General features: G+C 37.5%; 2 protein-coding genes across 2 annotated transcripts; both read left to right on the plus strand.

Moving 5' to 3' along the window:
* Nucleotides 1–3834: 3834 nt before the first annotated feature.
* Nucleotides 3835–7185, plus strand: LOC145777122 (isobutyryl-CoA dehydrogenase, mitochondrial-like). The gene has a single exon (XM_082588417.1). It carries the CDS (start codon nt 3845–3847, stop codon nt 5135–5137), a length of 1293 nt encoding a protein of 430 aa, XP_082444543.1. The 5' UTR covers nt 3835–3844; the 3' UTR covers nt 5138–7185.
* Nucleotides 5623–11588, plus strand: LOC145777123 (rab-like protein 3). The gene is made up of 6 exons (XM_082588418.1): nt 5623–7407; nt 7682–7773; nt 8728–8883; nt 9092–9236; nt 9814–9885; nt 10837–11588. The coding sequence occupies exons 1-6, from the start codon at nt 7261–7263 to the stop codon at nt 10978–10980; spliced, it is 756 nt and encodes a 251-aa protein (XP_082444544.1). The 5' UTR covers nt 5623–7260; the 3' UTR covers nt 10981–11588.
* The last annotated feature ends 1088 nt before the right edge of the window (nt 11589–12676 follow it).

The raw sequence follows: 12676 nt of genomic DNA on the forward strand, positions 1-12676 counted from the left end.
CCAACGCACCATGCTTCAATATTTTAAGAAAATAGTTTGTCATATGCTAATGGGGCTAGTTGGAAAATAGTGGGTGGGGTTAGTTGGAAAACGTTTTGATAACGGTATGACTATGTAGTATGATACGAGTATATCGTCGTGGTATGATAATAAGTAGTATAAGCGCCAATGTACTTGTTTTAAGCAGACATACATTGTAAAATTTTAATTTGAATAACTTGGAAAGTGCTATATATGCGACATCACAAGTTTTAACAATGCGTTTATTAAAAAAATGTTTTACGATGATTTGATGTAGAATTCATTGCATTTTGATTTTAAAGCAAGTTAACATATTTGCTTACAACCCCATGTAAATGTTTGTTGGTTGAAAAAATAGTATCCAGTTCATTGGTGGGCATCAAACTGACGTTTTTCAACTAACCCCAGGCATGGGGTTAGTTGAAAAATCAATTGTATGTTTGTTTATTTTAAATTTTTATTAAAAGCTTAATTGACTCAATACTTATTTTTGGTTGTATGATAGAGGACACCATAGATGATAATTTAAGCCGCTTCAAGTTGTCAGGTTATGCACCAATTGTTTTTAATTTCACTTTAAAAAAAAATCTTTCCGACTAACCCCACTCTCCCCTACGCCGCATACTTTTTGTTTACGCTAACGCTTGCGGCCACATTTTTTTGGATAGTTTGCGCTTGAGGCTACGCCGTAAAATTTTCGCGGTTTTTTAGCGCATAGCGTCAACGCATACTTTTTAATGTATTTTTTTTTCGCTACAACACGCCAATACCTTCCAGCGCTGCAGTTGAAAGAATATTTTCAATGGGCAAAGACATATTGGAACCAAAACACAGCAAAATGTCAGATGAACACTTTCAGATGCTTGTGTATCTTCGTGGAAATGCAAAATAAAACTTGTTTATTTCGAGTGGTTTATACCGTGTGAATGTTTGGCACCTAGCAAACAAAATGAGTTTACGCTAGTGTATGCGCTGACGCCGCCAGCTTTTTTTTACAAGTTAGGCTACGTTGACGCATGCGGCGTATGGTTTTTCGAACGTTTACGCTGACGGCGTCAATATTTTTTGTATGCGCGTACATCATCATCATCATCATAATCCATCGTCGGTTTGTTCCCCACTAGTGGGGGTGGCCGATGCCGAGGGGTGGCGTACATCACTGCTATTTAGTAGCCTACTTAACAGGTACAACACTGTTGAAGCATGTTGAAGGCAACAAATAGGTAATAAACGCAAGTTACATCAAATAACTTATAGTTATTACTATCTAAAACCTCTACAGCATATTTCACCTTAAAAGGGAGATCATCAAAAGATCCTCAAGACTCCAATATTCCTAATAAGGACTTTTGATGATAATATAGTTTATATAATATTATACAATAATAACTGCAGACAGGACACCACTATTTTGACCTTAAGGTTGACTCAGTGCAATAAATCGTACACTAGACAGGAACGCTTTATTACTATGTAGCCTAGGCTAAGTAGGCTAATGCAGCGTGGTGATTTTTCCATGTGTGGTACGCAGAAAGCCATATTTGGGTGCTTTCACCTACTTTGCCAGAGTGCTCACTGCCGAAGCGGTGAGCTACACGCAATGCAACAGCAAGCTGTCTGTTAGCAAAATGCTCCGTTGGCGAACTAAGAGCATTAGGCTACATAAATGCAGACACCAGACAGGACTCCACTGTTTCGACCTTAACGATTTCTCAGTGAAGTACCGGTAAATCGAATACATATATAATATTGCAATAATAACAAAAACTACATTGGCTAAGTTATGCGCTACCGGTACCTGAGGTTTCATGCTGGGTGCAATCATCAGGGGCAACACTTATTCAAATAGAATAGTTTTTGTTATCACTGGCTTTGCTACCTTCATTGAACACTTTGTTTTGCATTTGCAACATTTTGTTCTTGGAATAATATTATCATAACTACATGAAATATAATAATTACTTTCTAAAACCTGTACAACTTGTTACAAAAATAAAAACAACAACATATATTAAGGCACTAGCTTTATTAGTCCATATAAATAGCCTGTAGCTAATATTTTCAAGATTTGTTCAAATAGACCTCTTATAGGCTAAAGATCGGCTATGGTACATTATCAAGAGTGCTGATGGTCGTGAGGGAACACATCTTGATGCATTAGCTCATAGCAAAAAAGACCAAAGCAGGCAATGCAAACCTCAAGTCAGCTCATTGTTGTGCATTTGCTCATGTGTGGAGGTGATAAAACTGATAATATTCAGAGCAGCATGAATGGCTGCTTTGTTTTATGACTCAGTGTTTAATTACCTGTTACATCAGTGACGTGGTGGGGGTGGATCATAAATAATTAAGCATAATTTTATTATTTGTCCTAAATGTCTGAATTTGAATTTTGTCCGCCCCGTTGGCGCTAGCTCAGTGGTTACGCGCCCGGCGCAGCGCAAGTTCGACTCTCGGGGTGTGTGCTTGAGCAACGCATTCAGGACTGCTCTCCATTCAGCAGCACCTAATGAATGGAATAATTCCCTGGCAACAACACTTCAACAATCGGAAAACTTCACTCTGCCAATCTCGGTAACTGGCCCTGCGTCAAGAGCCTCTACAAGTATGCGAAACTACCAGTAATAACCAATCAAAGCTTTGTCAGTCCGAGGATAAAGATTCAAAACCAAACCAATTTCATTTTAATACTGTCAAAAGTCTTCTCAGATTATATGGCAACCCTATTTGTTACCTGTGGTTGGATCAGGTCGCGTAACTCGGCGAACTCGCGTTTATTGGAGTGGAGTGGAAGTGGATCGGTGGAGGTTGGCTAGTTATAAGTGAGTTCTGTTTTTCACTCGACTCCAAGAATCTCAGCCGTAATTGCTAGGGTGCCAGATTTTTCGTCCCAAGGTACTTTGGAAATAATTACGGTACCACATTTTCCGGCTATTCCAAGCACACAACCACAGATTTTGAGCAAGAGACATGGTGACCACATAGCCTAACTGTTAGTCGGATGCAACCTATTTCGTTCCCTAAAAAGATCAAGGAAAAAAAACAACGTCATTGATCGGAGTATCCGCAAACATTTTAAAATTTTCTTTTTGAAATAATTATTGAATTTTTATAGGCCACCACAAAATAAGTGTGACTAATCCAAACTCTAACCCTAATTTTAATTCGATAACATTAACTCGAAAGTGAGGTTCGGTTTATCGACTATTATTTTAAGATAATTAGTGTGGTCAATTGTATTGGCAACTCCAATCAGCGACTTTGGTGCTTTTGTATTTTTTCTCGAAATCTTTTTAAGAGAAAAATTTTGAAATGTTTGCGGCAACTCCGATCAGCGACTTTGGCTCTTTTTCCTAACATTTAAAATCAACCCTTCAGCCGCTTTGAAAGTAAAAAACAGTCAGCAGAAACAAAACCAATGACAGTTACTGCCCTAAATGTTTCGGCCCTTTCCGACTTCATTGTTTGGGTTGCAGTATTTATCCACTCTCAAGGATGAAATATCTGTCAAGTGGTTGCTACACCTAGTTTTAGAAGCCCTGTTATAAACAGTTTTTAGGCCAGATCACTGCAAAAACAGTCTAAGTCTTTATTAACCTCATTTTAAAGCAAAACTTGAACAGCTTGCATGCAGTGACATAGAAAAACTAAAGATAACCCATACCAAAAAGCCATAATAAACAATAAAACATTCAAAAAGGTAGATATTAAGCTTAATAGCAGTTTACCTCCGAAAGTCTTTTCTTGCCTATGCCACTGGCTCAGTTGTAACTTACCAAAAAAATTTGTTTTGACAGCTTTAGGTAAAATACATAGCAAAATCATGTCATGTTTAAAAGTGTGTCGGAGTATTTTTTCGAAAGCATTTACTTACTCAAAATGCAATCCGCAATTGAAATCATTGTACATGCAAAAACATCAACAATATCTGACTGGGTCTTTAAGCTCTCGTCAGTTTGGTCAATCTTGCTTAGACCCTTCAATCGGTTTAAATGAAGAAGAAAAGGAATTTCAAACTTTGGCATTGGATTTTGCTGCCAAAGAATTAGAACCAAACATGCAAGTTTGGGATGAAAAAGAACATTTCCCACTAGAGACAATTAAAAAATCTGCTCAACTTGGCTTTGGTGGTTTATATTGTGAGGAAAAATATGGAGGTACAGGTCTTTCTCGTCTTGCTACATCAGTGATATTTGAAGCCTTATCAACCGGCTGTGTAAGCACCACTGCTTACATCAGTATTCATAACATGGTAGCTTGGATGGTTAATCAATTTGGAAGTGAAGATCAAAAGAATACAATTTTACCTCAATTCACTTCTATGGATAAGTTGACATCTTATTGCTTAACAGAACCTGGTAGTGGTAGTGATGCTGCTGCACTTATCACTACAGCAGTGAAAAAGGGGGATCAGTATGTGTTGAATGGTTCCAAGGCATTTATAAGTGGTGCCAGTGCAACGGATGTTTATTTAGTCATGGTTAGGACTGGAGAAAATGGTCCTCAAGGAATCTCTACTGTATTGGTTGACAAAGATGCTCCTGGTTTAAGTTTTGGGAAGTCAGAAATGAAGCTTGGTTGGAAGAATCAACCAACTTGCATTGTCAGTTTTGACGACTGTTTAATTCCTGTTTCAAATCGTATTGGATCGGAAGGTGTTGGCTTTAAGATTGCAATGGCTGGTCTGAATGGTGGGAGAATTAATATATCATCAACGTCTCTTGGTGCTGCACATAAATGTTTTGACCTCGCCAAAGATCACCTCAAAGTTCGCAAAGCATTTGGAAAAGAACTGGTGCACAATCAGTACTTGCAATTTAAGATGGCTGAAATGGCAACAAAATTGGTTTCATCACGTTTGATTGTACGCGAAGCAGCTAAAGCACTTGATGGAAAGCTTCCCAGTGCTCCGTCACTATGTGCAATGGCAAAACTACATGCTACAGACAATTGTTTTAATGTTTGTAATGACTCTTTGCAAATGTTTGGTGGTTATGGTTATTTGAGAGACTACCCTGTACAACAATTTGTAAGGGATGTTCGTGTTAACCAAATACTGGAAGGGACTAATGAAATCATGCGAATGCTTGTTTCAAGAAATGCTCTACAATTATAATTTAACCTGTTTCTTTCAACTACTTTTTAAATTTCACAATTATAAATTATTTGACTGAGGTGTTTTTAACTGAAAAATTATGTTGAGTATCTTATTATTCCATAGGATTACATCATGACATTTAATGCACTTGGAGTTCCTGGCTGTACTACTTACACTTGCAGACAAGCACCTTACCATTCAAACAACTACTCTTGTCTGTTTCGAACCCTTTATGTTTTGCCACCTGTTTTTGTTCATTGGTGTGCTGGTGTATGGCTTTTTGTGGCTCGTGTTCCTTTATCCCAACCTAATGAAAAAATAATGTAATAGGTTAATAACTTTTCTGCATTGCAGGCTCAATATTACTTGGAATGTAAAAAGTTCATCACAATACTGCATTCCTGTTTTTGCTTAAAATTGAACTTTATGTCATCATTTTATGTGCAACATTGAGTTGTGACTTGTGAGAACTTATATTATTTATTATTCATTGGAGAAAAAATGTTTTCTCATAGTTAAGTAACTGTAATGGATAACTTACAGTGCTACAACGGATTGTGTATATATAATGCATAGCACAAGCACATATCGATGGTCGAAAACAAGAAAGTCGTAAGTGACATTTTGAGAAATTCTCTTTTTTGCATTTTCAAAACATATACACTTGAGGGGTCTGCTACTATTCGGTGAGTCCGATTCGGTGAGAGCCTTTTTCGGTGAGAGCCCTATTCGGTGATTTTTTTGAATTTTTTTTTGAAAATTATCGGATACCGTAGCCTAATTAAAACCCCTAACCCCAAACCACCTAACCTCAAACCCAAACCCCAAAAACCCAAACCCCCAAAAAACCCTCAAAAACCCAACCCCCCAAATAACCCAAACCCCCAAAAAAACCCAAAAACCCCAAAACCCTCAAACCCCCAAACCCCAAAAACCTCCAAACCCCAAAACCCCCCAAACTCCAAAAACCCCCAAACCCCTAACCCCTATAACGGCAATGATAATTAGGCTACGGTGCGCAATAATTTTAAAAAAAAACTCACCGAATAGGGCTCTCACCGAATAGGGAACTCACCGAATCGGACTCACCGAATCGGGCCATTCCGACACTTGAGCTATCTACTATTATTTTACTACTATAGTTACAGACATTAATGCTCAAAGTAAAAGCATTAACGAAATTTAAAAAAGAACAAAATAAATGTTTTTTTGACCTTTTACTCCAAAGTGTAAAAATGCACTTACAACTTTTTTGTTTTCAAACGTCGATATTATAAGCCATCAGATATCCAAGTGGAAGCAGAAGTGGTGATAAATTACTAAGTAGCTAGTGGCCTGATGAATTTATATTTCTTTCTACAGACAAAAAAGTACGTATTGGTTTCTATTGCAAATATGTTTTGAAAAGACCTGTGTCCAGTATCTTGTAGTGACAAGAGTCGTTAAAGTTTATTATTCTCTTTAGGCTGTTCAATACTGCTTTGAAGACTTTTGCAATTTAGGTTTCCTCACATTTAATTCTGGATCACTTTAGAGGCATCCCCTTCCTACCATTGTTTGTTTTATTATGTTTTCTTTGATTAAAATCTCTCTTTTCTATATCTGTTTAGGCTTTGATTCTCATGTGCATTTGTTTTCAATTGATGTAGCGGGTTTTAAAAGGTGGTGAGATTGAATTACTCATAAGATGTAGTGGGAAGCTCTTTGTAAACAATTCACTGCGTTTAATTCGCATATATACTTCAATGTGACACTTTAGTTTACATTTTTTATGAAATTTTGTCCTGAAGTTTGATGTTCTTTTTATAAAAGGTTTTTCACTGCCAAGTGCCACTCATAGAAAAACATTATGAAACACATTTTTAATGTGTCATTTTTATGTTTTAGTAATACAAATGTAATGTCAAAATGTTTCCAGGCATCAAATGTAAAATGAAGAATTTGGACTTCACAATTCTCAATTTCTCATAGCATTATGTGCATTTCTAATTGTGTTATGCGATTGTCTGATGTGTAAATAACACGCTTTGCCTATGTCATTTACCTACTCAATTGTTAACTTTTAGGGTGCCGGTACAGTAAGACACAGTTAGTTTCTTGATTGAAATAAAGTAATATACGACAGATAATCTCGGAAAGTTATGCTTAATATTGAAAAAAACTTAAAAATCAAAGTTCTGGTGCTTGGAGATTCTGGTGTGGGAAAATCATCGTTTACACATTTGTTATGTCACAATCAGGCTAACAAAAACCCCGGCTACACTATTGGATGCTCTGTTGAAATTAAGGCACGTACACACTTTTGCAAGTATAGGCCTAATTAATAAAATTTATCATCAGTGCAAATTTTTTTTTCACAGACGTTTTTAACCTTTGTTACCAGTAAACTTTTTTGTTGTTTTTTTCCTAGCCTATTAAGTAATAACCTTTTTATTTGTGTAGTAGAGCACTAGCATACATTGATGTGGTGAGCACTTTTTAATTTACTCAAAAAAGACAAATTTAAAGAATGCTTATTGACAGTTTCAGACTTGCATTAATATTCTGTTATGAATTGTACAGTTGCATGACTTCAAACAAGGTACGGCCGAAGAAAAAACATTTTGTGTCGAAGTTTGGGATCTCGGAGCATCCAAAAGTCACACTAGTAGCAGGTATTGCTCGATGATAACACCTGCCAAAACTCAACACAATGCCTACTTTGTTTTTTTTAAACCACTTTATTTACAGTTTGATATGTAGATAAAGTGAGATAAGTTCTACAATATCTGTGAGTTGTTTTTGAGAGCAAGTCTTTTAGGCGCAGACAGTTAGGCGACGGTCAAATAGGCACGCACACTGTGGCGTCAGGATATTTAGGTGCGGAGCACTGTGGCGCCCGTTCGTTTAGGTGCTATTCCTATTAAAGTCTGCAGATTGTATCAGCTTGGCAGGTAGGGCAATGCTTTTCACACAAAATGTTATATTGAAGTTGAGCAGAAAAATATGTTCTTTTGTTAATGCGCGTGCATTTATTTGTTGTTAGTCATGGCTTCAGTGAGTGAAGCTGCTTAAACCGGCAATGCTTTTCACACAAAATGTTATATTGCACAGAAAAATATATGATATAGATTGTTTTTTTAATGCGCGTGTTCGGCATTTATTTGCTGTTAGTCCAGGTTTGCGTCGGCGAAAGCTTCATCAATAAATTATTCAAGTTGCCGAACAATACTGAGTTCACTTTTAGTTAAGTCAAATAATAACTACACTAAACACCAGTAAAAAATATACCTTAGCCTATATTCAAGCGGGTGGTAGGCTTTGAGTGAAGAGTAATTTAGTTTTCCGTCAAAACCCGGACTAGGTTTTGCCAAAGCTGAGCTGATACAATCTGCAAACTTTATTAGGAATAGCACCTAAATGAACGGGCGCCACAGTGCTCCGCAACTAAATACCCTGACGCCACAGTGTGCGCGCCTATTTGACCGGTGCCTAATTGTCTGCGCCTTAAAGACGTAAACCCTTGTTTTTGTAGGCACTTTGGCTTCTATGGTATAGTTATTAGGTAAGTGCTTATAAACTTAAAAGCAAACAGTGTTGTCAAAGTATGAGTTTAATTTTTCTTTCAGATTCATCTTCTACAACAACGTAAATGGGATCATTCTTGTTCACGACCTTACTAATTACAAATCACTGCAAAACCTTAACAAATGGCTCAACGACGTTCTCAGCCAGGAATCGTCTGGGGGATTGTCCTCTGTAAAAGTTGGTTCATCAGCTAACAAGTAAGTATTTAAGTTTCACAAAAGAAACTATAAGTTTGTGCTTTGTGGGCCTATAATATAACATGGATCACATTGCAGGTTCACACATGCATTACTATCGCTGCTTACATATGTTGTTTGTTAAAACTATTCTCTTCGTTTGGTATCGCACTGCGGTTAAAATCTTAGGCTGTCGAGGAATTGAAAACAAAATGTTGCTATGTTGTAGTTTTTCAGACGACAACACCCCTTCATCCATTCCAATACTAATGGTGGGAACTAAACTCGATCTTCTACCCGAAAATAAACGAACGAGCACGGTAACTAGAAGCAAGTACCTTGCAGATGAAATATGCTGCATTGACGTTTATCTGGTGAGTGTCGTGGAGTGCCACTATAACAGCAGTTGACTATTTCCTTTTATGATTTGAGTTGTATAGGATTGGTCATCAAATACATACTTTCCACCTTCCAGAGAACACAAGTAATAAAACTCTTCTAGCATACGATTGTACCTATCCGGTATAATATGCAAAGTTAAGCGATTGATCCAGAACCTTTGGGTTGCTTTTTCTCGATGTACTAGTAACAAAAAAAACTTGGCAAAAAAGCAAACTTGCACAAAATCGTTATTCTGCAGATGAGTCTTGGTGAATTTGCATGGATGATTCATATTTGCTATGAAATGTAAATCGATGAGCCATTGGGATATTTGTCATTTCTTTATTTATAGCTATGGTTTCAGTGCTCAAGATAACTCAATGTATTTGTCCCCCACCGCGAGTGCCTTGTCCCGCTTGACCATTCTTTCTGCACAAAATCTATATTTTCTTTGCACCAACTTCTAACTATCATTTGAAACGCATTTCTTCGTGGAAGACGTATCAGCTGCTGGAGTTATTTGTTTAAGTTACTTTTGAAAACAATTTTTGTTTGTTTTATGTCTCAAAGGACAATGTTGAACCAAAGTACATTGCTGCTGGTTCAGGAAATGCTGTGCAATTGAGCAGATTTTTTGATAAAGTGAGTTTCTTATAATAATTATTACACAAGTTTACTTTACAAGAAACAAATTTGTAAAATTTAGCTAACAGTTTATATAACTCTTTATTTAATTTGAAAACGTAATCTAATGACTATGGCAACTTCAATAAAATCATTACCAAGATTGTTTAAGCATTCAATTAAAGGTCGTAACCCACAATTAAATAAGTTTGCTTACGAAATGCATGGTAAGGAATATCAGGCCTCTAAGCTCCTTTAATTTTCGGACCAGGGACCACCAATCATGGCCTACCAGAGTTTCTTCATGGCGGCCAAATTCTCGCGCCTGGCAGTCAAAACAAGGAGTCCGTTAAGAATTGGTGTCTTTAATTGATATCGTGTTTTTACGTTCACTCAAGTAAGAACAACGCAAACAGGGCCCTGAGACGTATTTGCAGTTGTATTTAAATGCACTGCTTCCCAAATAGATGTAGTGCTAGTTTTCGAGTTTTTATAGGTCGACGCTCATACGTTTTGTGAAACTTATGAACAATATTTCTCGTCGGCGTGCGAGAGACTGCCTTGTTTGTGAAAAATGGTTGTGAATGTAAGTGAACAGAAAAATTTTCACGTTAGAACGCGAGCGGAGAAAAAAAGTCTCAAATATCAACGGAGTGGACAAATGTGGAAGCCGGCGACCAAACATGACCTACCATCGTGGTAGTGGCATCGATGGTCGCTGGGAGCTTAGAGGCTTGGAATATGCTACTGTGTTTTGTCTTGATGCTTGGCCCAAACTAGCAACGGCACGGGAAAGTCGCAAAGAAAAGATAGCCTTTTTCCACCACAAGATATTGCTATCGACTTTGTCCTCAATGTTTCAGTCTGCACCAGACGTTTTCAATTTAATATCTTCATATAATTCAAACCCTTTTTTTCATATTTTCTATTCCAAATATGCACTTAATATGCGTGTGTTGATTTTTCCAGGTCATAGAATATACTCTCATGAGGAGAATCACTTCCTCCTCCGGTCAGTCTCCTGTTGTTGGGGACAGGAAGAGATCAATCACAGAACGAAGAAGACAGACTTCCACTCAAGCTTCCAGGTTGCTTGGATTCAAAGCCGAGTAATTTGGTGTCTAGCGTTTATTTATTAAAAAAAAAAAAATTCGGCAAGATAATGAAGAAATTAGCTAGACTTGTATGCGACAAAGTCACTTAGCCCCGCGTGTGCGTTTCTGACGATTTCGCACTAAACAATACAAAAAGATCGCGTCTTATTGAATTTTTCCATTGGGTCACCGAATTTTGACCTCTTTGTAACACTTTTGTTGCAATAATTTGTCTATAAAGCGCCATTTTGTGCAATAATTATTATTATTCAAGCCAGAACTACTTGGCGCATTTACAAACTAGCGGATTGTATTTTCAATTTGCATTGACCACATCTTCCGGTCCCACTGTAGGCCTATTGACTGTGTTGCTTTAAACTGAAAACTGGTTGAATTAACGTCTCCTGTATAAAAATAGCCGTGGAAAACTACATCGTATTAACATGGCAATGCAGAGTTAGACACTGGAACTTGCTGCTGGTTTCAAAACATGCATTGCCATTATAATGCCATTTTGTTTTTCTCGCGCTGTTGAGGCAGTGTGAATTAAATCTGTTGAAATAGAGAATAGTTTAGTTCGTAATGTCCATTAGAAATTGTGTTATTCTATGAATAAACAGCGATGTACCACAACAACAGGCTTGCGATATTACATGCTGTGCTGTCATTTAGATGGAGATAGATCGTAAGTTATATGGTGAGTTGGCTGTTAGGTCTTATAACTGCGCCCGTTCACATGGTAACGTAGCCACTAGCCAGTGGTATGATTTTACTTCAAACATTTTAAAAAGTTATCAGGCAGCTGTGTTGCTAACTAACTGAGACCTCCCGTTTGGGATACAATTCTCTAAACGGTTTTAAGATATCACGTTTTTGTAAAAAAAAGTTGCCTCATAACAGGCGACTTGAAATGAAACCAGGGCCGCAAGCTCCAGCTCACTCGCACCTAGTTGAGCGCTATCTGCGAATACAACTGCAACAACTTTCTCTGGTGCTTTTTTACCAGCAGCTGAAATTTAAAAAAAAATGCAAAAGTTTGCAAAGAAAATCTTTAGCTAGTGCTGTTCAACATAGTTGTGTGAGCAGATGTTCTCGGTTATGAACAAGAACCGCTTGAAACTAAAGCTGAGCGCCTGCCAACTACGTGATATTTCACGCCTTGTCTCACTAACCTCGAATCAGATCTCACCTAATAACAGAAATCAAGACATCAGTTTTATCCTTCACATTAACATAACTGAAGTTTACAAAGTTCGTGGATGTGTTAATTTCTGACAAAGAGGAAAATAACTTATACAACCTAACATCCTATTTCGTTATAGCTTACATAACGAAATTGTCACAGGTTGTTGGCCTGTGAGCATTTCGCATTATCTAATCCGGTCCGCCTAGGAAACAGTTTGGATACCCCTGGGCTACAGCATTTCGAAATATTTTTGTTTCGGTTCGCACAACCCGAGTAGACGGGGATCAAAGATGTTTAGTCCAGTATGTTTCACAAGCAGAGATAAGTGGCCTAGCCCTAGACCAGCGTTTCTTAACCGGGGGTGCTAGCACCCCTTGGGGGTGCTGGAATAGACTGTAGGGGGTGCTAAATGCATGCAGTATAATATCAAAAAATGCCATTTTAATTTTCTGCATTTTTTTGTTATTCTGCCAGTATCAGCAGTTGTCATATCAATGATTGCTGTTTCGAAGTAGCCTACATGATTTGC

Source organism: Aplidium turbinatum, chromosome 9 (assembly GCF_918807975.1).
Source record: "Aplidium turbinatum chromosome 9, kaAplTurb1.1, whole genome shotgun sequence".
NCBI lineage: Eukaryota > Metazoa > Chordata > Ascidiacea > Aplousobranchia > Polyclinidae > Aplidium > Aplidium turbinatum.